Genomic DNA, 27,627 nt, shown 5'->3' with positions numbered 1-27,627 from the left:
CATATACAGATATGTACAATATGCATGAATACAGAAGACTGCACTTTACATATTTAAAAAAAAAAGAAAGAAAAATAACACTCAATTTCATGAGCTATTGTCACAGTCTTCCAACCAAGCATTTAAGAAATGAATTTAACAAGAATCCCAAAAGAAAAAAAAGAAAAAAAGAAAAAAAAAAGAGTACAGGATTGCCTAACACACAGCAGAGTCAAGTTTTCATATTTTACATGTGCAATAACATCTTTCAGAAGAGTTTGCTATGCAGTACGGATTACCAGTGTTTTGATTTTTGCTTTCTTTTTTTTTTTCTTTTCCACGAACCAAATTCTGTATAAAGAAATCACATCCTTTTGCTTAAGGCTGTTTTAAAGCTGTAACACTCTCGGGTAGTGAACAGTGATAAAGTTATAACTGCCGGAAATCACAGCCTGCAGTTTCATCAGTCGGAATCTATGAGCGGGTGGACTCAAACCAACAATTTTAATAGAGAATTTCTAAGACAAAATTAGACTATTTCCTCCATTAGCCTTAAGCAATAAGGGAGAAACAATTCCATAAAAATGGGTTATGCTCTTATACACCATCCATCGAACAGCTGTGAATCCAGTATTTGAGAAAACCTCACACTGCAGCTTCAACAAAATCATCAAAATGGACCAGATCTGGGTTTTTCTGTCTGCTTTGCCCACCCGCCACCCACCTCCTCCCTCCCTCCCAACAGCAGAGCCAACACGCTGCACTCCAACCTCCCATGACCTGCACTCATGTCACGTCTCCCTTCTTTAAGAGAGGTGCCAACGTTTGGCCTTGGTGGTGGTGCCTGGAAGCTGTCGGACTGATTTCCTGCTTTGGAAGGGCCAACGAGCCTCACAGTGACCACATCTGAAAGCAGAAGCCAAGAAAGGGCCCTCAAAATGACCCAGATGACATGGCTTTGACATTCATTCCTTTCCACCCAAACACACAATGAGAACCTTACCTTTTGATGAAATTCCCTGTAACTAAAGAAAAATGAGCCTAAAACCCTCTTTTGCTGAGGCTAACAACTGAACTAGAATAGCAGAGAACTACTAACCCCATGAAAAAGCAGTCTGGAGAAAATTCTTGGGAGTATTTCGTAAATAAGGCCCATTCTGCCTCCCCCCCCCCCTTTTTTTTTTTTTTTTTTTTTGGCAAAAAGATATCACTCCTTGCAATTTAAATGCAAAAGATCTATTTCTCAATTTGCTACCACGCTTTAACTTAAAGTACAGATTCTCTTTTGACATACACCAAAAAGGATCAGCAAACGGGGCCAGGAGGAAGTGGGGCCCCCAAGGCCAAGAACCAGGTGACGGGCAGCTGCCAGCCTCCCACCTCAAGCAGCCCCTACAGCACAGGTAGGAGAAAGATGCTGGGCAAGGCAGAAAAGATATTCCAAAATGTGAAGGCTGCCCTGAAAGTAATGCCTCCTATTTATTGCCATGGAAACTACAACAGATCTGTAGAGTACAATAACGCAATCTGACGGAGTGAATTCTCAACCTCAGAATACTGTTTTTCAGTGTGGGCACCACCATTTGCCAGCGATGAACAAGAACCTGCATGCCAAGCTCATCAACATCTCATCGCCAGTGGAGGTGACCACTGTTGCTGTGCTGAAATGCACCACCCACCCCTCACTGTGCTCACATCCACTGCTGGGTGTCCATAGATGTTCAGCAAGCATCAATGAAAGTCAATGGAGGAATTCCACATGGAGGAATTCCATTCCACAGATTTGCTTCGTATGCACTTCCATGTCAGACATCATTTGTCAGACTGCCCCTCTGCTGCCATCTGTCACACGGCAGCAGAATTAACAGGATATTGGTGGGAAGGTTCAGCCTCTCCTGCCATACCACCAACATCTGCCTCCGATGGTGTGGGCCAACATTATAAAACTGGAGGCACTACTTTCAGAGCAGCCCTCTTAAATATGAGGCCATTATTCTATCTATGTTGGCATTTTATGTATGTTAAAGAAAAAAAAGTGTGCATTCGGTGTCAAATTAATGGTGAAAATTAATTAAAATTACCACAGGCAAAACAAGCTTTGTGACAGAGCTCTAGCATGTGCTGTCTGTACCAAACACACCAGGCTATGGGCAAGAAATTATCCTCGTCCTGGTCAGCTTATGTACCGTTTCTGTTCTGATCTTTGGCAAGAAGAAAACCATAGAAGCACCAACCAGCACTGGCACTGCTGACAGCTGCCCCAGCAGAGCCACCACCTTCTCCTTTTGCTCCGTCAGTAACATCACTTAAATTTAGCAAGATTGAATGTATAGAAGCTTAGCAAAAGTACTGCAAATAACCATATCATTTAGCAAAACAACACAGACAGTACAGCCCAGAAGGTCGACCACTCTTTCTAACTCCTCACAACCTGCAAATCTGTCTGCTGCTCCCACTGCACAGCCCCAGTGATGTGGTCCCATTGCTGCTGAGAGCCACAGTCCCCACACGGGTGGCAGAACAGCCCCGGTGCAGAGATCCCATCCTCTCCTCATCTCTTATGATTTAAAACACTTAGAATTTTATGGGCTTGTTTCCAATTTATATTCCTACAAGTAAGTGGAAGAGCAAGTCCCCAAGGAATGAGAACAAGTCCGGGATGGAAGCAGACCTGTAGAGAGCAAACCAGAAAGGAGGGATGCTGAACAGCAATGGAACCAATGCATTTCTACTTACAGGAGGATTTCTCTTTAAAAGAGATTTGAAGCGTTTGATCCAGCATTCATTGAAAGGTCTCTTCCTGGTAGCACAGGGTGTGCATCCCTGACCTGAGGAAGCCTGAAAAACCTGTTCTCCTGAATGCAGCAGGAAAAACTCAAAACAAAGAAGCAAGCCATCAGGCCTGAGCGATGGTACAGGAATGCCATCAGACCATGAACTCTTCCTAAATTTTCAGCTGTAAGTGCTGAAAGACAGTATCATATGTCCAGGCATGTGCTTTGCTGGGTTTACTCCAAGACTCACCTAGCTTGAACAAGTACAAGCTGAAATGAAAAGATGAGAACTGAGGCCCTAATCCACTGACGCGCTCACCCCACGCTTCACTGGATTCAGAAGTCCCACTCAGTTCAGCATATCCTTAGGTGCTTAGCTAGACTGCATTTAAAGTTAAACACATACTCTGGTGAACTGGGACTTAACAAACAGCAGGCAAAGAAACATCTTCCAGAATGGCCAATGATCGTTGTTATTCTAAGGAGATATTTTAGCAGGGACAGCGATATTTTATTGCAGGTCCAGGGAGAAGCTTCGACCTTCCAGTGGCACACACCTGTAACAGGTACAGAACGTCACATCTTTTGGTTCCAAACCAAGTGGGTGTGAGGTGGCTCCAGTCAATTCCTTCAGGATAGGCAAAAATCCTCACCCTAGTGACAGCTCCAGCATCAATGAAAAGTAAAGTAATATTAAAAATCAAGGTCCCAAACCCTCCATTTTTTCCAAAGTCAAGTCACTGACCACAACTGTAATGGGAAATCGATCCATGCATGGTTAATAAGAGCACATTCAAATAACAAGAGAGAAATCCTGCCTTCTAAAACACTGTGAATCATTCTGAAGCCATATATGATCAAGAGTGAGAATTTCACAGTGCTGTGGCCATTAGCATTGTAGGCAGAATTCCCTCCCCATTGATGTCTACTGAGAACCAGACTTCAAAATAATTAAAGGCCCAGCACAATCATCTAAAAATACAAAGCAGTCTTCAAATTCCATCCCTTGAGAAGGGACACACTTTGTGAATTCATGAGAGAAGTAATAAATAACTCTAGAGAGGCTGACTCTTATTTCATAGCAAAAACGTAACTCCCCGGTGATGTTACCGAGCTACGGGGAGCAGAGGAAGCCAGGCTGGCCTGAGCAAGGGTGGGACTGCTCACACTCTCTGTAAACAGAGGATACACAAATAATAGACAGCGTTACGTAAAACCACAGGAGTGTCAGATCATCGTGTCGTTTGTGTTTTTATCTGGTTTGCTTCCAGCTTTCTTCTCCAATGAGTATTATCTACCAAGACCAGGAAAGCGTGGTTTTCCTTTTATTGTGTTCATCTAATAACAGCGCTCTTCACATGAATGGCAATAATGAAGCCCAGACTAAGTTTGGAAGGGTCTAACCTGGGGTCTCCCTCTCTTGGCACATCAGGAAACACTAACCCTGGGCACACAGCCCCTTGGTGTGGGCTGTCTCCCACCACCCACCAGCTGTGACCATACCAGGACAACAGACACATGAGCTTGTTGGCCCCCACGGACAAGAGCATCACACCTCTGATCAACAGTGTTTTCCTTCAGCTAAAATGGGGGGAAATGGGAGCTGTGCTGCAGTGCAGCCTCGCAGTGGCTTTAGGAACACCAGCTGGATGCTGGGCCCAGCCCCAACCTCACAGAGGGCACTGCTGCAGCCCAGCCCTGCAGCAGAGCACATCGTGGGGCTGGGACACTGCTCTGCAGGCTATGAGCAAGGCAGAAAGGGCTCAGTGCCTCTGGGGGACTGTTTTTTACTCCAGCAATTATAAAATAAAATGACAGCTCCAGGAACACCACCAGGAGCATGTAATGCTGCACACCACGCTCAGGAGCATGTGCACCCCTTGCTCCTCAAAGCAAGGGGCAGAGGAAGAAAATGCTGCTGCAACCTGGGTGTTTGGTGGAGGAGATAATGACTACTTGTTATTAGGTAAACTTCCTGTTACAGCTATTTAGGAAATCATCTGTGTACCTTCCCAGGCCATGCCTGAACCAGCCCAGTCATGACTGAGTTCCATATGTGTGCTTCACAAACGCAAACAAGCCCCTGTCCTTGCCTCGCAGGGAGATGGGGAGCAAAGGAGGGAGGGAGGTGCAGGCTGAGCATTATTCATAACAAACCTTGATTTTCTGAGGAAAGGATCGCTGCCTGAATGTTCAAGAGAGCATTAATCGTTTGGTTTGTATGTGACTGGCAAAAGCTGGGCGTCAATACATAACATAATGATGACAATTTCATTTAACCGGCGTTTATTCCTGAACTGCTGTTTCTTCAGGATTAACCATCGTAATAAGCACTGAGCAAAGCAAAACAAAACAAAACAAAAGGGAAAAAAAAAGCAATGAAGAAGAAAAGGAGGAGGAGGAGAAGTAGCATCTTTGTCTTATTATGACATACGTGACTTGGACATACGCTGAGATGAAAAAGGAAAAGGCTTCATCTATAAATGTATGCCAAGATTACAGAATAATGGGAAAAAGTGGTCTAGCAGGAAAATCTTAAGCAAAAGTGTGCTAACTGCAGAAGGGTTAACACTGGTAACATACTGTGGCAGAAGATTAAAAAAAAGTTGAGGTTTACTTTAAATTAACCCTTTCCAGTCCATATGCCACTAAGCAGGTACCAACCTAGAAAAATAGTCCACCTAGCAGTAGCGGCCCTTTGAAATTAAAAAGAGAAAAAAAATAATTTCTTTTGTTCAAGTCAGGGCGGCCACAAAAGTCCCAAATCTGTTGGAGATGTCCGAGTGCAGGGACCTCCATGTCGGCACCGCAGTCCGGCCCTTCGCCTCGCCCACCTCGTCCGTGCAGTGCACCGAGAGGCACTGCAAGTGGCTGCCAGTCTGCGCCGCGGCCGACGTCTTGCTCGGGGGAAGGTCGTGGGCTAGAAAGGGTTCACAGAGAGAACGTTATGAGAACAGCGCAGTGCACAGTGACCACGTCCCGAGGCAAGAGGGGTGGCCCCGCTCCCCGCTCCCGGCCTCGACGCTCCCCATGCCGCATCCTCCTGGAATTCCTTGCCCGATGTGTCTCCTTTGCATGCGCCAGCTAAAGCAGGCACCCAGCGTGTCCAAATGTTGTGCACTTGCACTGAGCACAGCACAGAGTGCCACCCGCCAGCTCCCAGCACCCGAGTTGTTCATCATCACCTCTTATAGACCAGGATTCACCTCTTCTCACACCACGCTAGCACTCTGTTTTCACTGATAGCAATCTAGCCTTTATTTCTCCTCCACTGCTCTTACTCAAATCGTAACACAGAAAACAAAGAGAGACCCCAGATTTCAGCCCTCGCCTTGTAAAATCCACACACTGCCCTACGCACGCATCCTCGGGGTCCTGCCCACGGCCCTCTGAGTGGGACATGCCATGACTGCAGCTGGTGGCTGGGTGGCACAGGGCAGCCTGTTCCCTACTTCCAGGACAAGCCAGCACGATGGTAAAAGAAAATGCTCTTGAAGGTAACATTCCCAGGAGCAGCTCAGCTGCTGTGGGGGTGTCTGAGCCACACCAGCAGCCCCTGCAAGGAGGGCTTCCGTGGGACCAAATGCTGCCAGTAAACATCAACAGCCTGAATCAGGGCCAGAGACAGCGTCCTGACAGGCAGTCTGCATTTTCTCTATTTCACCATTGCATTCGTGTTCACCCAGGGGATGAAGAGTTACGAACAGCATGAACAGCTCTGCTCTGACAGACCCAGAGAATCCAGCCGGGGTGAAGATGATGCAGGAACACAGCACATGTGCCATCAAATGTCTGTGAACGTTTAACCTCATTACCTCGTTAAGGCTTTTCTTCACACTGCCCTTCCAGAGCTCCCCAGACCCAAGCAGAGTGGCTTCAGTGCACACATGGGGTGAGCTACAGAACCCCATAGCTCTGGTGCTCCATCGTACCGATATCACATTCATCTCCAAGAAATAATCTTAAACTAGTCTGGAAGTCCCCGACTGCAACTGGAAACCGCTTTAAGTACTCAATTATAGGATGTCAGAAATGTTCTTATTCAAAACGGTATCATAGCACCATACAGAGAAATGAACTGCAAAGCTGTGTTACACACCTCAGCTCAGCACAGAGGGGTTCGCTTTTCTGTACAACATTCTCAATTACTGCTGTAACAAAAACCAGCAGCTCAAAGGTGTTGTCTAAGCTCCAAATACACACCAGCAACCGGCAGAGCTGGACCACGAGCAGCTTCCCATGCGACAGCCAAGCACAAGACTCCAAAGGCTCCCTCAGCGCATCCTTCGCTCACACACCGACTTCTGCTCTTCTTTCCTTCTCCCCACGTCCCCAGGCCTCCTCCTCCCCACACCGCCTGCTGCCGCCTCTCCGCAGAACAACAACAACATCCCCACGTCCCTGGGGCAGTGCTCCAGCCGTGGCCCTTCACACACCGCTGACACACGGCAGCGGAGCTGGTGCGCTCGCATCCTGCGGGCACGGCGGCCCCGCGCAGGGCGAGGACTCCCTGGTACATTGTTAACAGCCACACGAGCGAATCCCAGGCTGTGATTGTGATGCCACTTCAGGGAAAACACTGAGCAAAACGAACAAACAAACAAAACAAAAAAAAACAAAACACAAAACGACCCCTGAATGAATATCGCATGGAATTGAGAAAGGGAAATGTTCTTCTCATTTGTGGTTGTGCAGCAACGCACAGCACTCGGTATTTTTTCATTCTTAGGTCTCTCTGAATGTACAGGACATGCTGGTCTCGGCACAGGAAAAGCCAGCGCCTTGAGATTAGTCTTTCTGACAGCAGCTTTCTTCCTCTGCCACAGAAAAAGAGGAAAGAGTGCTACTCACGAACTGCTGTCACAGGAGGCCCAAGGATATCTGCGGTGGTTTAGCAACGAGCATTTACTGTAGGATTCAAGAGACCAGCCCTTCAGCTGGGAGCACAGGCACACTGAATGCAGCCAGAGAAAGCACATCCCCAGAGCAGGCACTGTGCCTCACCCAGACACCAGCAGCACCCAGAGAGCACCAGCTCCCCAGCCATCAACCAAGCGAGGCAGTCCTCATACCAAAAGCACCCGAAGAATAAAAGAGATGCTCATTTACTTGTAAATCATTCAGTTATATTGTCACTGTCCCCACATGGCACCTAGCTCAGCATCACTCTGTAAGGGCTCACGTTGTCTTGGTCTATTGTTAAGAGTGCAGAAAACGACGTGCTCAAATCCGAAATAAAAAGGAAGACAGTGAGAGCTTGCAGGAAAGCTCAAAACCAACCTGGTGTAAAACATTCCCTCCAGATTATATGTTTCTGATGTTTATGTCTTGCCAAAGCTATGATGTTCTTCTGAGGAAACCCTATGTATTAAAAAGTAAAAGCTGCTCTGATCTACCTGATGAGAATCACGTTCTCGAGCACGAGAACTGCCTGATGCTTGTCCAAAACAGTACGTTATCCCAGCAGATCAGCTTTCCCCACTGCTTCTCTGTCTCATTCAGACCAGCTATGTCACTGCACCCACCTTGTGCAGTGTGCATTCTGCAGAGGGGTGTTGTTAGCTGAGACCGATGGGACCCAGCAGGTTAAAATCAGTCAGACAAAGCAAGATGGTGTCATCCCTACGCTGCCTTGTAGTTGCCAAGTTTCAGAGACATCACTGTCACTCACAAAGTATACCTAATTGAAAGCAAGGACTTTTTAAACAAATCAGGTTCAAGCATAATTTGCACAACTGCCTCTATTAGCAACTACCACTAGAAAGCTGGAAGCATTATTATTAAAAGCAATACCCTTATGGTAAGAGCCACCCTACATGCCAAAGCCCTGGAGATGGTCTGCGTGGAGAATTCCTCTCCAAGCTGAAGGATGTGACACGACAGAAGCCAGGGCAGACGCTGGTACAACTGCCCAGAGGCACTCAGAGCCGGGTTGGACGGGGCAGCCTGAGCTGGTGGGGGGCACCCAGCCCCCATGGTGGGGGGCTGGAACTGGGCGATGTTTCAGGTCCCCTCCTTAAGCCATTCTGTGATTCTGTGATCACAGGACAGTGTGTGCCACTTGGAAATGGTTAATTTTGCTGGCAAATGCTGAAGTAGAGATAAAACAGTGTATATACCATCTTCACATGGAAGACCTAAATAAAGCCCGAAGCAGTGAAGTGCCCAGAGACTGCAAGAAGTCTGGAAACAGCTCAATCATCACTGTATCCTCCCAGCAGAAAGCTCTGCTGAGTGCAAGTCTCGGTAGCGGCAGCCTCCATGATTCCTTTATGCAATGGTGGCTGTCAAACCCATCATCATAAATTAACTGTTTGTTCCATTTCTCATTTATTTCAACTCCTCAGTCCACAGTTATTCTCTTCTAGAGCATTTCTATACATATTCTTGTGGTTGGCAGCTCCCTCAGTCCAGAGGGGATAAAACCCACCCATCTGCACCCATCTGGGGTGGCATTCATTGTCACCCAGAGCAATGGAAAAAAGCTACAGCAGTCCTACAGGCAAGCATCGAGCTTACGTTTCTAGCAGTGGAAACAAATGCTTCCTTTTATCTTGATTATAATATTCCATCCTCCCCATTATCCTGTGCATAGCAACAACTCATGGTCTGTATTTCAGAGGAAGATAAAAACGAGAAAAAAAACCCCACAGCTACGTATCCCAGCCCACTGTGCAAAACTGCTCACAGCAGAGAAAATTCCTGCGATAATCACTGAGTGTCCGAAAGTTAACACGAGGTTTGATTAATATTATTAGCTCAGTTTGCACACAGGCAATTCCAAGAGCCAGCTACAATATCTGGAAGAGCTGGGTGACTATGGCAAAAAAATATTCGCAAACATTCACTCGAACATCGAAGTTGATTAACTCTGGTCATTTTCACACCCCTTGCACGACTGCTTTCTGCCAGTATTAGAGCAGATCGGTTTAATGCAGTTCAAACTGTAGGTTCTAGGCAAATACTCCAAAGTATTCTCTGAATAGTTCTGTGGGGTTCGTCTGTTACAACACACAAAATCAAGTATAAGAATTGCATCAACCAGTTACGACAAAAATACCACGCTCCTCTGCTTTACAGAGGCATATGCATGCACAGACAGTTTCACATTCCTAAGTGACTTAGAAAGTTTTGACTTTTAATACTAAAGCTTGCTTTCGAGCAGAAGCTCTACATCAAGCTTTCAAACAGGCTTTGCCCAAACAAACACATTTCAGTCTCCAAGTCCTAAAACAAACAAACAGAAACGCAGCACAGTAAAGGGACTCTCACATCCAGCCTTCCCTGTGCCCCTCTACCCTCTCGCTATGACCTTACACATTTAGGAAGCTGCTCTTTCTAAATGCTCTTTCGTTCTGCTCTATTTTGCAAAGGCGTGCGTGCATTCGGAAAAGAAAAGGTTGCAGTTTGTTTGTTTACCCAGTATTAATGAAGGAATGGCAGCAGACACATGATGGAGCCCAACAAGGAGCCTTGCTGCTGTCAAATGCACCGCCAGTCCCCAGTGAAGATACAGGGAGAAAGACAAGCAGTTCTTAACCAAAATATTCAGTGCAAACACTGCAGACGGGTTATTCATATCAGCACAAGAATAACACGTTTCCTTCTATTGAGATTAGATCCTGACACTCTCCTCAGTCTTGAAGACACCACGTACACGTACTTCCATTCCTTCTCACCCCCTGTCCTTCCTCAGCCCATGTTAAGCTGCTGCTAACATCTCTCCATCAGGTAGCACCTTCATCCGTATTTTTTAAACATAAACACATCCTCTTAACCACGACAACCCCACCAAACACTATAAACTCAGATGCGTCCCGATTTTTAGGTAAGCTAATCCTATTACGAGCGAGTTCACCTACAATGCTAGAAAGCATTACATGCATCATCTCATGAGAGATGAGATTACTCAAGGAAGGTATGGCCAGTAGCCAAGGCAACTGCAAATGCTACACAGGCAACAGGAGTTTATGCTACTCTTCAGGTGCTGCTCCTGTCATTTCTCTAATTTTTGCCAAAGCCAACAACAACAAAAGAAACAAGAGATACTGACAAGCAGGGAGCGAGAGTGTGCAATTACAGTCTGGTAAAGGTCTGGTTTGGAATGGGCTCCACTCTACATTTCAGCGTTACTGCGAGATTAAAGTGACAAACAGGAGGTGAAGATCCCTGGAACGGCCACGTGCCGCAGGGCTTGTCCCTTACACTTCCTCACCGGCTCTGACAAAGCCTCAGCCGCAGCTCGGCGCTGCCCACAGTCCCATCCGCCCGGCGCAGCGTGGGCCCGGCCGCCGCCGCCCTCAATGACCAGCCAGGCGTAAAGCTCCTGGATTGCCACTGATCTTGTTAAGGCTAAATCAGATGGTTTGGCCAAAAACACTATATTCCCTGATCAGAGATCAGCTTCCCCTCTACCACCTGATAACTGCTCTTAAAGGATGCATTAATGGGCTTCTGTTCACTCTGAGCCCGTTAAGCAGAGGCCAAGCTACCATAAGAGGGAATAGATTTGAGTAATGATCTCTTATGAGGCAGCAAACCTACATATAGTGTTTAAAATTATTCCCCTAGGACAAGATGTTTTTCACCAAATCTCCCACATGACAGTTTGACATATTGGTTCAGGCACATAGCTCTGCATCTGTACACACTACAGAATCATCTTTTTCAGTTTTCAAGAAAAATAAGGTCTGAAAACATTTCATGTCTCTGCACAGTGGACCAAGTCTCTGTAGATTAATTCACTCCCAAAATGGTATTTTTAAACACAATTTCCTTTCTGTTTATAAACAAATGAACTGCCTCCTCCCCCTCCAGCACAAACCTTGGACAAAGGTATTTTCTTGAGCTCGCAGTGCTTTTGTTCACCAACACAAACACACCTCCATAAAAGCTGCTCAGCTCGGCTCCCTCCCCCTCTGGCACCTCACAGCCCTGTGCTGGATCAGATCTGTCTCTTCTAGCCCCGCGTTTCTTGGGGCAATGACTGGCTTTGGCTCTGGGCTCTGTGCAGCACCAAGCATTCTGCTGGCACTCAATGGAAACCATTACTGAAACCTTGCTACTCTGATTTCAGCCCTTCACTTATTTCATGTAATTTGTGTCATTTTTAAAGCCCGTAAAACGCTTAAAGATGCAACGCTCCTCAAGATGACCAGAATTAAAGCACAAACCAGCAGTGTGCATGGTTATTATGATGCACAGCTGGGGCTGATGACATTAAGTAATGAACCACACTTGCAGCAGGGAGCAGGTGATTCCCCTCTGCTGACCACGAATGCTACGCACAGCCACTCCAGCTCCAGAGTACCAGTCACATCCCATTCATTAACATTTCAAGAAGTCATTTGGCTTGGTCAACTCGTAGATTTATGTCAGGGATCTGCCAGCTGAGCTACGATATAAAAGCCTTTTCTCACAAAGGAGGGAAGGCTGTTTAGCCAAAAACGTGTGCACAGCACTGAGTGCTGCCCCACACCACTAATGCATCCTGCAAGCCAGAACCAAGAGCTTTGCCCATTAAAGCTTGTGATTTTGCAGCACGTAGACAAGACATCCCTCACCTAGCAGGAGAGGCGAGGCAAGGAGGGGCTGCTGCTGCTCACTCAGCTGGGAGCACAGCCCACTTACCCTTAATATCAAGTCGCTGCCCACCTCTCCATCAGACCATCAAGTCTAGCAATGTCCTCTGATTCTTAAAGCCTCTTCCTGCATAGGCAGCATGATTAATTGGAGGTGCCTGCGACTCTAAAGGGAGCATGTATCAGACCATGCTGCAAAGATGTTTATTTTGCTTTAAGTGGTCTCAGAGCTGGCATGGAGCTGTATCAGCGCTCGCTGCTTGCATGGAATTTAGATAACAGGAGACGTAGAGTACCTGCTGTGAATACATATTGGTCTTTTTTCTGCCCTAGCCTCCTTTCACACTCGGATTTTCACCAATGGAAGGATGAGCACACCTCAACATGGCGGCAACTCAAATCCATGGCTGCATTAAGGAACAGTTTGCTGTTTGCAAACCCTTGTAGGGTTGCAGTCAAACTGCAGATTCCTCCCCTGAAGCTCCAACACCTAGCTATGAATGGGTACCACTTCAAGACTCTCTGATCGTAGACACATGCCAATGCCTGAAGAAAACGCATAAGAACACCACTAAGTAGAAAAAATACTAACCCAATCAGTGGAAATGGAAGCAGTCGTCTTACACACAGCACGGCCTTGAAGATGGAGAACAAATGACGCATGGATGAGGAGAAAGACATCCCAGTTCAAAAAACATGCTCTCTCTACCCAGCTGGGAGAGAAGGAGGAAGGGGGGAAAAGAGAATTTCTGCTGTAGGAGAGCAGCATGCTGTCCGTGGTTTTACAGGAAAGTATAAAACTGTCTACACCTATTTATTTATCTGGAAGCTATTATAAAATTAGTTATTTCCAACTATATGGCTCTCCGAGAAGAAATACAAGCTCTGTATCAAGTGTGGGCAAGCCAGAAGTTCAGAAGAAAATTCATAGTACACCTTGGGATAACACCAGCTTCTGTTCCCTGTTGGATGGTATGGATGGGAAGGAGGGACAGGGGTACAGTTCACTGTTTTTAACTCACATCCTTCCTCTCTTCTGGCTGCCACCAGTTCCTCTTTTCAGTTTAACACGTTAATGCTCACACCAGCTTTAATGCAAAACAAGCAAACCACACAGGGAAGTTAAGTTCTGACTGCCCACCAATTTGAAGGGGCTGCTGAAGAGGATTTTAGCTCTTATGTTAAGAAAAGACCATTTCTGCAAACCATGAGGAGCCGTGGTGTTGCAGTACTGCTTTCTGCAAGGCTCGTCCTGCCTTCCCCAGAGCAGACAGATCACTGATACGTGGCAGCGAGTGAAAGCTGAGCTGTGACAGCCAAACTTTCACCTGTGGCCCACACTAATCCAACTGTACAGCTTCTGAACAACTGGTCGATCTCCCGGCACCGCTGCCAATGCCACGCTCTCCTCAGCCCAGCATGGTATGAGAAGCTGTGTCCCTACTGGCTAAAAAAAGCAAAGCAAACCAACTGCCACCAGCACTCAAACCGTTCTTGGGCAGTTCCAAGAGGAAACAAGTGGAAATCATGAAACTGTAACATGTCCCATTGCAGCTGATTCAGCTCTGCTGACGTTTCTATGCTACCATTTGGAGGCCGGTGAACCCAATGGGAGTTGTGGATTATTTACTGCAGTCTGAACTGATGACAAAGCAGAAAGTCACCCTGTCCTTCCCCCGCAGTTCACAATACCTGTAGATGCTTTCTTCATGACTCATTCTGAGGAGGTACGCATAACATACTGCATTTGTAAGAAAGCAGATTCTGCTCTCTAAGCCAACAAAACACTTGCTGGTCAGGAAAAACTGACATTCAGAAGAGACTTTTATGAGTCCCAGGGCTCATACCTGACAGGCATCGGTGCATCCTCCACCCCTTCTCGCAAGCAAACTTTCAGTAAAGTTGTGTCATCCCATGTGCCCAGCAACTCTCAGGGATACAGCTCCATACCTGGCACTCAGACCAAATAGGCTCAGCAATGAAACAAAAACCTGTCCACACTCCTCAGCAGTAGGTGTCAGAAAAAGCAACCACACTTTGGACTTCTGTTCAGCTCAGAAAGGACTCAGTGGCTTAAATTCTCCCTCCCACCCATTACATTCAGACCCACTATTAGGAAAACAGACTACAAACAGCTTCTCTGAATGCCCACTCCAAAGGACTGCAGCTTTTTCAGCCATGTCTCTCTCCACCTCTGCATCCCATATGGAACACGAAGAGGAGAACTCCACAGTAGGAGTGAATATTGGCTGACTGATCCCATGTTTTCTCTACTGTTGGCGTACATCACTCACTTGCACTAACTAAATGCTTTGAGCCTATTTTCACCAAAGATAACAACCCACACATCCATGACGAGCAAGGAAACGCTGGATCTCACATCCAGTACTTTCAGATGTATTTCATAAACACGCAAATGATCACATGGCAGCTCTACGCACAGCTCCAGACCACGTGAAATCCATCTCCTGAGAGTCAGAACGCAGGAGCAGAAAAAACGTGTGTTTTTTTTTTAATAAATTTCAAAGTGGAATTTTCTGCCCACCCTTCAGTCAGATGGAATTGTTCAGCGTGCACTCATTTAACTAAATCCAATTCCTGAATGTTGCTTAGTATTATTCCAGGACAGAACAAAACTGAAATGAACTCTACCGACATGTTCTGCCTAAAATTGCCACCTTGGCACTTAAGGAAGTGAGTGTACGAATGGTGACTAATGCCTTCAGCCCTTCCCCCTCCAAGAGGCACAGCACAACAGGCCATCAGCAGCCAAAGCTCCAGGGAGCTCATCGCTGGTCACAGAAATGCTCTGAACCATCACTGGGTGGTGACCCAGCCTATGGCCTCAAATCAGGTTTCACTGACCTGCAAGTTGCTTTCTCCCCATTACCATGGCACTTCTCAAAGCACGTTAATTGACAAAATACAGCTCTGAGCTTGGTCTGCTGGCTGCACCATCACCACTAACTTGAATCTTAGCCAGATGATGGTAACAGAATGAGCAATATTTACTTTCACAGCCAACTCATTCTAAACCAGTCCTACTGCTATAGTAAGCTCTGCTGCAGCTCATTTCTTCTCGAGCACACGTGGGTCAGAAGTGGTAATACTGCCTTCAGACCAATGTGAGCTTCAATACGCAGAACAGGCCCACAAAAATAGCGTTAAAATGCCCACTCACGCTAGCAAGGAAAGTGGGTGTATTAATGGAGTTTGTAAAGGCAATGAATAGATGGTGATTATGCACAGAGTGAAACAGAGGAAGAAACATGTAAATTCCAGCCTTCTCTCATCAGATTTGTGCAAGAGTCTACATAATTGCCGAGAAAAAAACAGAAATGACAACACTAAGTGGGATATTTAAGCCCTGCAAATTATACATGGAAATCTCTGTTTTCCTTAAATGAAAACAGAATGAAAGAAGAAAGATTCCCTTCAAAGAACTTTGTTTGTGGTCGTTTAGTTTCAGGATGCAAATTAAATGAGTACTTGTTAGCCTAGTGAAAAAAAGGAAAAAAAAAAAAGAATTTGTCTCTGAAATATTATCAATCTCTCATGAGAAGGTTTGGATACAGTTGGTTGCAGCCTATTACATATGTAGTCATCTTGTTCCCAAAGAAACAATAGGAGCAGCATCCTCAAATCCCACAGTCAGCTCTGCATCCAGCTCAGCTGCCAGGGCAGGGGCACCCAGAGCCCTCCGGCTGCTAAAAGTTCATCCATCAGTTCCTCCCATCTTCTCCCTAGTCCTGCCTGCACCTCCTGCAAGTGCCTCTGCCATACCTATAACTCACAATTATGAGAGCCCGTAATACAAAACTGCCACAGGCAAAGTCAATCACTCCCAGGGGTCTCACACATCTGAGGCTCTTGCACACCAAGAAATGGTGATAACGTACATTAACACTCTGGGTTAAGCCACATGAGCTCAAGAATATTTGCGAAAATACCACTGTAGTTTACCAAAAGCTTACAGTAAGGAAGAATAAACAGCATCCAGGATCTTTAGCTATTTCATCCGATTTGTTTAGAGCGTTACCTTGAAATACATCTCATTCCACTTTAGGATACCTCCAATTGCAGTTTGTCGGTCTTGGAAGTAGTGGCTTATAAAAAGAGACCTTGAGAAACAGCTTCACTAAAATCAAAAGGAGTTCAAGCAATTTCAAAAAAGAGATCAGAAACCTAAGAACAAAGCCTGGGTCTCATCCTGAGAATCTGCAGAGATGCAACAGAGACGGGCACTCCGTGGTCCACCCTAATGAATGCAGAAGGCACAGAAGTACCACTCTAAAACCAATGCTTTCTAATTGTGATTTGCTAATTCCTAGTAATTTGTGAACAGTTTCTAAATAGAAATTCTAAGAAAAATAACTTAGAAAAAAAAAAAAAGCAGACATCAGAAAGCTTGAATTGTACAACAAGGGTCAAAATCTCTGCTGGAAAACATTCAGGTGTTTGTAAATCAGAATGATACCTGATGCTGTGGATGCAAAATGCAATGGTAAATGCTTGCTGGGTCTTTTTTGCAACAGAAAAATCCCAAATTTTGGTATACCCCAAATTTGATTTTGTTTGCAAGAAGAGATGGAAATGTTGTCAAATAATAGATTTGGTGCATTCAGAAATATTCCACAAAATAGCAGAAAGGTACGTTGATTCAGCTGGTTGATTCAGTCACACATCTGACTGAGGACCAGGGCCTGTTTGAACAGTACATTTTAAAGTTAAATTTATCTGGAGGAAAAACGATACACAGATACATCATCAGATAGAAAAAACACACTACCATGTGAAGGAGGAATGGCAGTAAAGGAAATTCACCTTAAAAAAAAAAAAACACAACAGAAAGAAACCTGGCTTTCTCAGGTAAGTCTCTAAGTGCTACTATTAGGATGAGAAAAACATTGAGCTCATCTTTTTCTTCCAATTGTCACATCACCATGAAGAGTCTTCATGAAATTCTCAGAATAGCAACAAATCAGGAGCAAATAGCTGTTGGAGGAACAAAGTCATGTACAGACAGACTTTCACTGCTTTTCAACTGAAAATTAACTCTAAAGTTTCAAAGGCCTGTAACACATCGGAATGGGCCAGTACAACACGATGCTGACATGGTCTCATCTTCAAACCTAAAGCTAAAAGTATGAGCCCAGTTTTACTTTCTTGCCACATGCTCGTGTGATTTATGAACCACAACAATTTCAGCATCACTGGAAAATGAAACAATGACAGACAATTAACTTTCCACTCCATGCTAGCAGCTGTGTAGGCTCTGCTTTAGAGCAACCAGGGACAAGAACTCCAGAAGTGCCAACTTCCACTTAGTGACTGTGCAAGAAGAGCAGGGACAAGGGACAGGACGACACGGCACTAAACCACTCATGTGCTGACACACTAAAGTAAGATGCATACCTCACAGTGATGGAGAGTCCGTATAGGATTAGCAGATGACAAACTACAGTTCATTTCTTTCCCATATGCATTTCCAGCTATTTGTTAAAACTGCTGTAAATCTGGGTTTGGATCAGTCTCAGTCCTACCTTGGCCTACACTTAGAAACATTCAGCACAAACATGGAAACGGGAGTTGGTTTCTAGCTGACATAATTGTACACACGACCTATCAAGTAGGGCACTAAGATACAAAACCATTCAATTTAAGTGAAGGTGTGTATATACAACCCCTGAAATACATTTTAATGTCTCTCAAGGGGGCTAATCTGGGATCTGTTATCAGAGATAACCAGATATCCTGACGTTGGGAAGACTATACTGACTGTGCAACTCTTTTCTTTTACGTTCATTACAGATGCACGGCCATCCCACCAGAAGGGATGGTGGTCCCAGTGTTTCCCTTGCTCATCCAGCGCCCAGGAGAATGCCCTCCAGACTCAGTCACACTCTCTCCCCAGGGTTCAGCCAAGCAGCACTTTTCATCAACTGAGTTAACAAAGGAGTGGTAGAGGAAGATAAGTTTAAAGCAGATACAGTATGCAAATAGCATAAAGTGAATGCTCCTCTATAAGCACAGGTAGAGAAAGCAGTGACTGTTTCACCCATACTTGCTGAGCTGTGGACCTGCAAAGGCATAGCACAAGAAAAGAAGGAGACAACAGACCCAACCCTCAGCCCGCTGTGCCCTAGGCATGGCAGGAGCCAGCCAGAGATGAACACTGGCACAAACAGCCTCATTCCTCCAGACACAAATGATAGCATTACTTAAGTCTTGGAATTTAAAACAGAGGAATCTGCTGTGGACAACTCTTCACTCCTATAAAAAGTAGTTAAGTAGCACAGAATAATCTTGTGGGTGCGTGCTAATTAGACAATTGCAAATAACCTTCCCATGCACACGGTCTGCAAGAAATTTAAAGCTTAGAGACACCCTGATAAGATCAGAAGCAAAGCAGTGAGGCCAAGATCACACCGGGAAAGGATTTTGTTCGCAACTCTGACACTCACTGGGGTGGGTGCTCCTATGCTACACCCCCCTGCACATCCTGCTCGCTGCAGGAAGGCCCCTTGCTTCAACACATGCAAGCTCCAAAGAAAAACACTGCTACAGAAATAAAGCTGAAAAAGAAGACACCGCTGTACTCCAGCACGAGCAGTGCCTCTCATCTTTACAGCCATCTCAAGAAGGGCACTGCTTGCACTTTGTCGCTTTGTCGAAGCAGGCAAGATTTTGAGCAGCCCAGTTCACTACCATGACACAGATGCAGAGAAGGCTACGAACAGTCTCCACCCCACAGCTGACTCACACGTTCCATCTGCACGGGCAGGGTGAGATGCAGGTGGTGCCACATGAGTCACACCACCACAACCCTCACCCAACGTCGCCACGAGCCAGGGCTGTTGCACGTTTAGCACACTGCACTACATGCATCCTAAAGCATGAGGGACGCTGGGGTAACTGGCCCGACGTCAGAACTGGTTATTCTGAAGGTAAGAGCATTCAGATTGCGTTTTAGACATCTTTTGAATGGCAAGCTCCAAGCCTTGCCACTAACCAAAAATGTGTCTTCAAACAGAAGCATCATGCCCTCATGGATGAATGCTTTGTTTCCTGGAAAATGCGCTGAGAAATAGGTACCCATAGCAGCATTGCAATGAATTATTCTACCCTCCATCCTTCTCAGAGGTTGTATCCATGCAGCCTCATCTTCCAAATGCACAGCTGCCAAGACAGATGAAATTTTAAGCCTGCTCGTCTTAGATAAGAGGGTGAATGAAATGAAAGCAGTAGTACCCATCACCAATTATTCTACGAGGACATATGCATGACAGAAACCGAACCCGATTTCTTAATGTGCCCATCTTGATCCATATTCTTCAGGCCAGCAGCAGCAAGGCAGCTATGCTGGAAAGAGTTAATCTTGCCTGGAACGTATCTCAGATTTCTCAGAAAGTCAAAGACTGCAGCTGAAGCCGGGCTGACTGCTCCCCTGCCTGCCTGCAGCCTGACCCCTGACATTTCCACTCTGCTTCTCACTGGCACAGAAAACTTAACCGTACACAAACAAACAGGTTGGGAGGACAGATAAATGGAACACAGGAGGAGGAGAAAGGAAAGATTTCTCGGATTTCTTTTAATAGCTGTGATTAAATAATAACAGCCACCACCAGACCTGGGTGAGGGGCTGGCATTTATCAGTAAAACCCTGAAGTCTACGGCAAGACATCTCTGTTTAATTAATCCTGAAAGGGTCCCTTCCCCCTTCTCCTTCCCAGGGAGGTTTGAGGATCCACACGTTTAAAGATACAGTGAGTCCTTTTTAGGCCCTTTCTTAGAAAACACAAGGGAACAAAGCACCCGTTCAAAAACACAGCTAGGATTTACAAACTCTACTCCAAAGAATTCTATCAAATGAAATGAAATTGGCAAACCTTAACAGAGAGGTTAGCTTTTGAATTAGTTGTATTTAACCCTCTGAAGAAACGCACACATTAAGCAATGCGTTTTTACAACACCCTGCTGTGAGCATGCACATAAGGATAGCAGTCGGCCCGCAGCCACACGGGCTTCGGATCGGCCGTCCCAGTTGGAGCAGAACCACCTTCCAAGGGAGGAATCTGTTCAGGGCTTGATGCAGCCCTACTGCCCCATCCTCAGCCCGTTTTCCAACCACCCTGGTGGCATCACTCCACGCTGGTGCAGCATTCACATGCACACAGCCACAACAATTTTATCCACACACGGCTGAAACATAGGACCCCAGCTCCAGTCTGCGTGCCTTCATTTCATTCTGGAGAGCCACCGCCTCAGAAAGCCCCTGCCCTTTGATTTTATCCGCGGGGAGCAGGGCAGGCAGCGTCTAGCAGCAGCGCGCTCAGCCCCGAGGCCAGACAGACACCTTGAAACCAAGCAAGCAAAGCAACCAAGCCACTCTTAGCTCGCTGGAGCGGAGCAGTTGGAGCCGTGCCTCCAGCACTCCCGCGCAGCAGCCTCCCAGCCCGGCACACAGCGGGGCAGCGATGCTGAACGCGGAGCGCAGCACCAGCCTCCTCCTTCCAAACGGGTTGTCATTTCCACACGTATTTTTTACAAGCTGGCCGTGAGCATTCATCCTTTCCTTCTTTTCCTTCTTCTCAATAACTATCAAGATGAGCGTTGGTGCCTTTTTAACCTCTTATCCTCCCCCTGTTTAATTCTTCAACGCAGAAGAGCAGCACAGAAAATGGAAAAACGTGTTCCACATTCATTTAGTAACACAGGATGCATGGATCTGTTCTTCTAAACCCACTTTTTCATTTTCTTCTTCCCCCCCCCCTCCAAAACTTTCCAGAAGCTGAATAAAACTGGTGGTAGAATACATACATTTCTTCTTTTTGTGTGTGGTGTAAATTGCTAAAGCAGCAAAGGGAAAGAAGGAGAAAATGTTGAAATAATGATTTCTTGTACAATCAAAAGTGAGAAGTGGGAGAAAAGGTTATTTTTAAAGCACACATTTTAGTTGTGAAAGGAAGTTCTTCATTACGTAGGATTTAAAGAAAAAAAAATCCCAGGAAAATATAAAATCAAAACCTATTATTTTTTTTTACTACCTATATTCTTAAATATGTAGTTTCTTTCTTAAAGAAGTACTCTGATGAACTGAAACACGTCTCCATCTATCCATAAAAAAAAAAATCACTATGCAATGACAAGAGACAATTTGGTATATAATCAAAGGCAGAATCCTGACATTCAAAGAGAAAATGACTGTAACAGCAGTGACTTTGAAGATGAGAAGGGTGTTTTTATTTTTTTTTAATAGAAACAATGGCCATCAAGATTTTCACTGTAACATCTAATGCTTAAATGCATAACTTAGTATGCAGCATGCCTGGCAGGTATAATTAGAACAAAATAAAATAAAATAAAGAAAAAAGTGATGCGTAAGAAATTCATACTTACAGTGGAATCAAGCAGCATTCTATAAATGGTTAACCATTCACCAAAGAGTAGCAAACCCTTCTGATGACAGACGTGTTGCTCCTAGGGCACCAGAACCAGCCAACAGAGAAGCCTCAGTGCAGCACACAGCTTGGCCAGTTCCATTTCATTTTTCTTCTAAGACACTAAGTTCCTAACAATAAAATGGCTGCACAAGACCTAGACACTCAGGTTTAATACTAATGTATTTTTTTTCACCTCTGGAGCAGGAGGAAAGGTAATGCTGTGGTGATATTTGGTGCGTGGCAAATAATCCAGTTCTCTGAATTTGCATGTGCTTCTTTCTGCCCTGCAGCAAAACAGGGCCTCAGAATCCATCAGGATTCCAGAGCACTTCTGTGCAATAACAAAAAATAGCACTCGGTGTAACACTATACACTCCACATGTTCGAGTACCACAAATGAGAAAGCAGAACGACTATTCAAAAATTATTTGCCATCAAGAGCCACTTTGTGCCATCACTTCCATGGGCTTTTCAACATTTCCTCTTATACGAAAGCTCAAGAACCAATGTTTCAGCCGTACAGAACTTCCACGTTACAACTGCACTGAAACATCAAATGTGGTTGAAATTTGTGCTTCCAGGGAATGGCGTATTTGGCTGTAAAAGCCACCATTTGAAATACTGTCTAAACTGCGGTGATTCACAAAAAGTGAATCACAAAAGAGAAATTTTGTGAGTGAATAGAGAGCTGTTATGTAACCCCAGAAGTAAGGAGCATAGTATTTTTCTGTTCTTTGATCGGAAGATTATCAGAAGACTGTGGTAAGCAGTCAGCAACTGGATGACTAAAAATATGCCTTTCAAAACCAAATTCATACTAAGCACAGTGTGAGCTAGGAGAAAGTCAGAAAGGAAACAAAACAGTGCTAAATCACATCAGTAACACACAGACACGCACTGAAAATCGCAGAGGCCTCCAAGTCGGAGGGTGCAAAGCGCTATTTGCTGGGGAAGCTTGAGAGTGCATTCTGAATAATGAGCTGGAGAATTTTGTGACCCATCTCCCAGAAGTTTGCACATCCTTGGGAGCAGGAAGGATCTGTTGAAGCAGTTTGTTTCTGTGCGAACACAACACATGAAACAGTAACTAGTGAAAGAGCAACCCACAGCCAGCAACCCTCCTTGGGTGGCAAAGGATGAGTTTCAACGAAGACAAGGCCGTCCGGAGACAGTGTGAGCGCTTCCCTTGCCCCTGCAGCACACACAAACTTCCTTCCTATAAAGCACCGAAAGAGAAAAAAAAATCCACTTTGTCAAAGCATTTGCTGCCTCTGCACCAAAACTGAACCTTACTGCTGTGCTCTCTGTGAAATGCATGTACACAGGGACGGGACAGCCATGCTCTGACTGCATGGACAGCAGACTCACCTAAGTGACACGCTTAAGATCATTTTTAAGAGCGTTCACATTGTGATTTCTGCACAGCTTTCTAAATAAACAGATACGGACTCACACAGTTCCTTCTCCAATAGTGTTCCTGTACCATTTAGGTCAGCAGCAGCGTTTTCACTGACTGCAGTCACATAGGAGCAAGGAAGCAAAATGTGGGGGAAAAAAGCCACCAGAACCTCAGTACGGGAAGCCTGCAATGTCCCGGCGAGATACTGGTTTCAGCTAAGGTGTCCAAAAATACATTTTCAAGCAGAACTACAAAAAAGAGCTCCGGAGAGGTTTTATAAGTAATCAGAACTGATTTGTCAACGTAAGGGCTTACGTTCCTTCAGTATTTCACATTTCAGAGGGCATCCCAAGCAAAAAGTCTTCAAAGAGAGGTTTGTCACAAAAACCATGGAAATGGCTCCTCGGTGCTACTGCCAAAGTGTATTTCCACTTCGAACATGAAGGCTTTCAGGTGCATTCATTCCTGTCCACACCTTCATCATTCGAAGACTTGTTTATACCTGGGTTCTATTTTATTAGTACTGTGAGAACACCTAACAGTTTCTTTAACAAAAGCATTTTCCACATGGCAGCTCGGCAGCAAGAAGCTGCTCCAAGCAGGCATCTTTCTATTAGTCCTATGTCTACCACAGAGTTTTATTCTCACCATTTGAACCCCTTTATTAAAAAGGAAACAGTCAAAGAAAACACAAATGTATGCTTTGATTTGCTATTGCTTGCAACTTGCTGTCTACAGTGTTACTGTAAATTTGCTGTAACCCAAACACGCATGTGCGTTGCACACACACCTCTATCAACGGAGAATCACCATTACTCACTCACATCACAGAGCTATTCTTCCAATCCAAGGAAGAGCTGCAAGAAGGAAGAAAAATACCTCGGCTTTCACACGTACGAGCTAATGACCCACGACTGCATGAAGCCACACACTGGGGCCTGCTTTGATAGAATTGCTCTAAAAAAGAAAACAGCACAGAAATACGAACGCCGCAGATGGAAAGAAACTCCTGACTCCCAAAATTAGCTCTGTGAGTACTCCCCCATGCTGTAGGATCTCCAGCCTGAATCGCTGAGGCACAGCACAGTGGGGCAGCTCCAGTTCTTGCAGACACGGCTTGGTGAGCAACACCTTGGTGTTGCTGGCCAATGGAGCCAGTAGGAGCACTACCAGCACACACCTCACTCAATGGGAAAGCACAACGGTGATGTGGGCAAGAGAGGCCCCAAAGCACACACCCAGAAGAAGGAACAGAGGCAAACTGCGACACTGTCTGAAGCACACACCTTGAGTCCACCAGGTATTTTCCAGAAAGTTCCAAGGTGGCCTACAAGGGCCTTTTCAGCTGGAGGTGTGGGGGGGGGGGGGGGAGCAATGAGGATTAAAGACAGATCAATTTTGCTCTAAAATTTTAAATGAAACACTCCTGTTTTAGAAAGAATTTCATTAAGGTGAAAATATAATACAGAAGTACCCATTTAGAAAGAACGTGCTATTAATTCTTAGCAGTGTGTGTGAAAGGGAAAATTGCATTTTTATCTAAATGGTTTTCTCTGCATAATCCATTTACAGTATTCTTTTACAGCTCAGTAATGGGAACTTTTCACATTTCTATTTGGGCCAGACCACTGTGGAAATCAGAAGCCATCTTTAAAAATGATTAAAACACAGCCTCCCTAAAGCAGGTTCTGAGAGAAGCTCCACAGAAATGGGGCAAAAGGCAAATACAGTATGTCTTAAAGGATGGGAGCAAGGAGCAGAGGGGAAAAGCCCTCTGTCTTGATGACATAAGCCACATTTTTGCCAAGGACAGGAGAAAGGATGTAGGTTAGGTTTCTTCTAATGGAGAAGAAAAGGTTTGGTCTTTCACCTGTCCTATGTGTGAAGCAAAACCAGCTCCTCTTCAATGCAGTCAAGCCCCAGACATATATATATATGGAGTAAAATGGTTTTGTGGTATTACTGAATGACTGCACTGGAATATTCAGAGTTATAATAGTAGTTTCTAGTACATGCAACATAAAAACTTTTCATCATTGTGAATAAATGCTTGCTTCTCTCTACTTAGAGTTCCACACAACTGGAAACTAGATACAATCTAAACAACCGTTTCAAACCATCAACACCAGGATCCAGGTTTTCCTGATGCACTGCCAATCAGCTAAAAGCAATGAACTCAAGGAAAAGTGAAAGCAGACTCAGAACTGCCTGGACCACACGTGGTGAGGTTTGCTCTGACACGATTAAGAGAAAACAGAAAATCCAAAGTTGTTAAAATTCTAGATTTTAGAATCAAGTATCTGAAATTCAACTACAGAACAAAGCAGCATATTGGCCCTGTGTTAATATACAAATAACCATTCCCCAAATCATGTATCAGGGCTCATAAAATAAGTCAGAGCTTTGTATTTTCTAACCATTGCTCATTTGATATTCTTTGACTTTTTTTAGCTTATTTCTGAAAATCAGTTATAACAAATCATTCTATTCTTCAGACTAGATGTATGTAAGCGTAGCAGCAATGTAAATACAATTGGACAGTGAATAGTTTTTATTGCCTTTACCTAGCCATACTTCTCACTACAATGCAGTAATTAAAGGAATCTACTCCTGCTTTAAGCTTTACAGTAAGCTCTTTCCAAATTTAAGGCCAGCAACCAACCCTTCATTATGCTTAATAGGTAGACATAAAAACTTAATTACATCACAGTCTCTCCAACTGTATGTTTTTCCAGCTCCTGGAGTTCACACTTATCTGACTGAAGGAAGAGATTTTTAATCTGTTCTGTTGCATAATGTGTATTTGAGGATCATTTGTACAAACTGCTCTGGAAAAAAAAATTACTCGAAAATACAAGAGGATTTGGATGATTATTTGAGTAAAACTTCATTGCTTTGTTTAAATAAATAAATAAATAAATAAAGCAGCATTTGTCAGCCCCCATAAAAACGACAGTCACAGTGCCACAGCAGCAGCAAGAAATTGAGGCTGCACTTTTTGAGCCCAGACCACACCACACCTGCCCTGCAGCCCGGAGAAGTGCTGTACCCAAGAGCAGCAAATTGATTTCTTCAGTTCTCATACGTACCTCAGTTCAAGTAAATTCAGGAATGTGGTATATCCACAGAACAAACCGCTTCATCGTGTAATATACAGTCTTATTTTGCATGCACAGAGTTTAAGTTTAAAGCAAAACGCTGAGGTTCCTGCTGTAGCTTTCCCTCTGACAGTTGCCTCCCTGCACCACTTCAGAGCCAGCTGAATTCATACCCATTCTGCAGACAGCTACCATAAATAATAATAAAAAGATGGTACGAAACGTCCTGTTGACTAAAAGCGATAAAAAAGAATGAGGAGGAAGATGTCACTCAGCAGTCCCTCTTTTCTTTCGTAGTGCTCCTATCTCAAACTCAGTAACATGACGTTTTAATTGTACTTGAACCAGCCCTAATTTCTGCTCTGCCTCTAAAATTAAGGACTTGTACAGAGAGCAGCTGGAATTGGGATGCGAGCTGTTTCTCCCAGCATACAAAGAAAAGCATGTGCCTTATTTAGAGGCAGAGGAGGAACTACAATGTCCAACAACAATAAAAATCAGAAAAGAAAAATCATACTGATTTTATCTTCAAAAACACACTTGTGCTTCTGATTTGTTTAAATCAATAATGTGTTACAAGTATTTGACCCCACATCCAGCAACAATAAAATCTGTTCCATCATAAAATAGCAGCTGTTACGCACTTTATATGATAATACTATTTTTGAAGTGTATCAGAATTATTGTCTCATAGATTGTGGTAATTTTCATTGTGATTACCGTGGAATTCCCTGTGGGGGGTGGGGGTGGAATACAAACAATAGGCACATTTCTATCCTTTTCATGCTTTTAAAAGTGTTTGGCCTGAAATCAGGGCTACCCTTCAGACTGGGCAAAAAAAAAAAAAAAATGTTTTTCAGTGTAACATTGCAGAATGAATAAAAATTTAGCAACGTAAACGAGTTGGACCAAAAGCACCTATAGCAATAAATGCAAGAAGTTACCCAGGTGTCCCACAGATGTGAGGGATGCCCTGCTCGTGGCAGCATCGCATCGGGGCTGTGAGCTCACGTCACAAGAACAGAGAGTGCCACATCAGTTATTTCCAGCAGCTGAAGCCACCGTGTGCACGCACTGGCTGGGGAGGATCTGCCCCTTCCCCGGTCCAAGAAGAGAGAAGCAAAGGAACACCCGTGATTCTTCTACCCCTCCATTCCTGGAGGAGGTGAAAAATATTTTCCCATCACTTCGGTTTCTTTCCCTGCTGCTCGGATAGCAGGATGCATTCAGGTTACTGCACTCACACGCTACGTCAAAGCACCGCAACTGCTGCCTGTTTTCCAGGAGAGGAGAGATACTCCACGGAGGAGGGCAGTGCCAGCAGAGCGTTGTCCGCGCTGACTCCCGGTGGGA

At 44.8% G+C, this 27,627-nt stretch overlaps 1 protein-coding gene across 1 annotated transcript in view; it reads right to left on the bottom strand.

The window, feature by feature from the left end:
* Positions 1-758: 758 nt before the first annotated feature.
* MN1 (MN1 proto-oncogene, transcriptional regulator) overlaps positions 759-27,627 on the bottom strand; it is a 36,402-nt gene continuing 9,533 nt past the window's right edge. Inside the window, exon 2 of the mRNA XM_065738958.1 lies at positions 759-5,673. Within this exon, the coding sequence (XP_065595030.1) occupies positions 5,489-5,673 (185 nt within the window). The 3' untranslated portion in view covers positions 759-5,488. The remainder of the gene's footprint in view (positions 5,674-27,627) is intronic.

This window comes from Cyrtonyx montezumae, unplaced genomic scaffold (genome assembly GCF_038088225.1).
Source record: "Cyrtonyx montezumae isolate F1298 unplaced genomic scaffold, pur_monq_1.0 scaffold_23, whole genome shotgun sequence".
In the NCBI taxonomy this organism is placed as follows: domain Eukaryota; kingdom Metazoa; phylum Chordata; class Aves; order Galliformes; family Odontophoridae; genus Cyrtonyx; species Cyrtonyx montezumae.
Note: the sequence above shows the minus strand (reverse complement) of the source record. Positions and strands in the feature narration are given on the sequence as shown.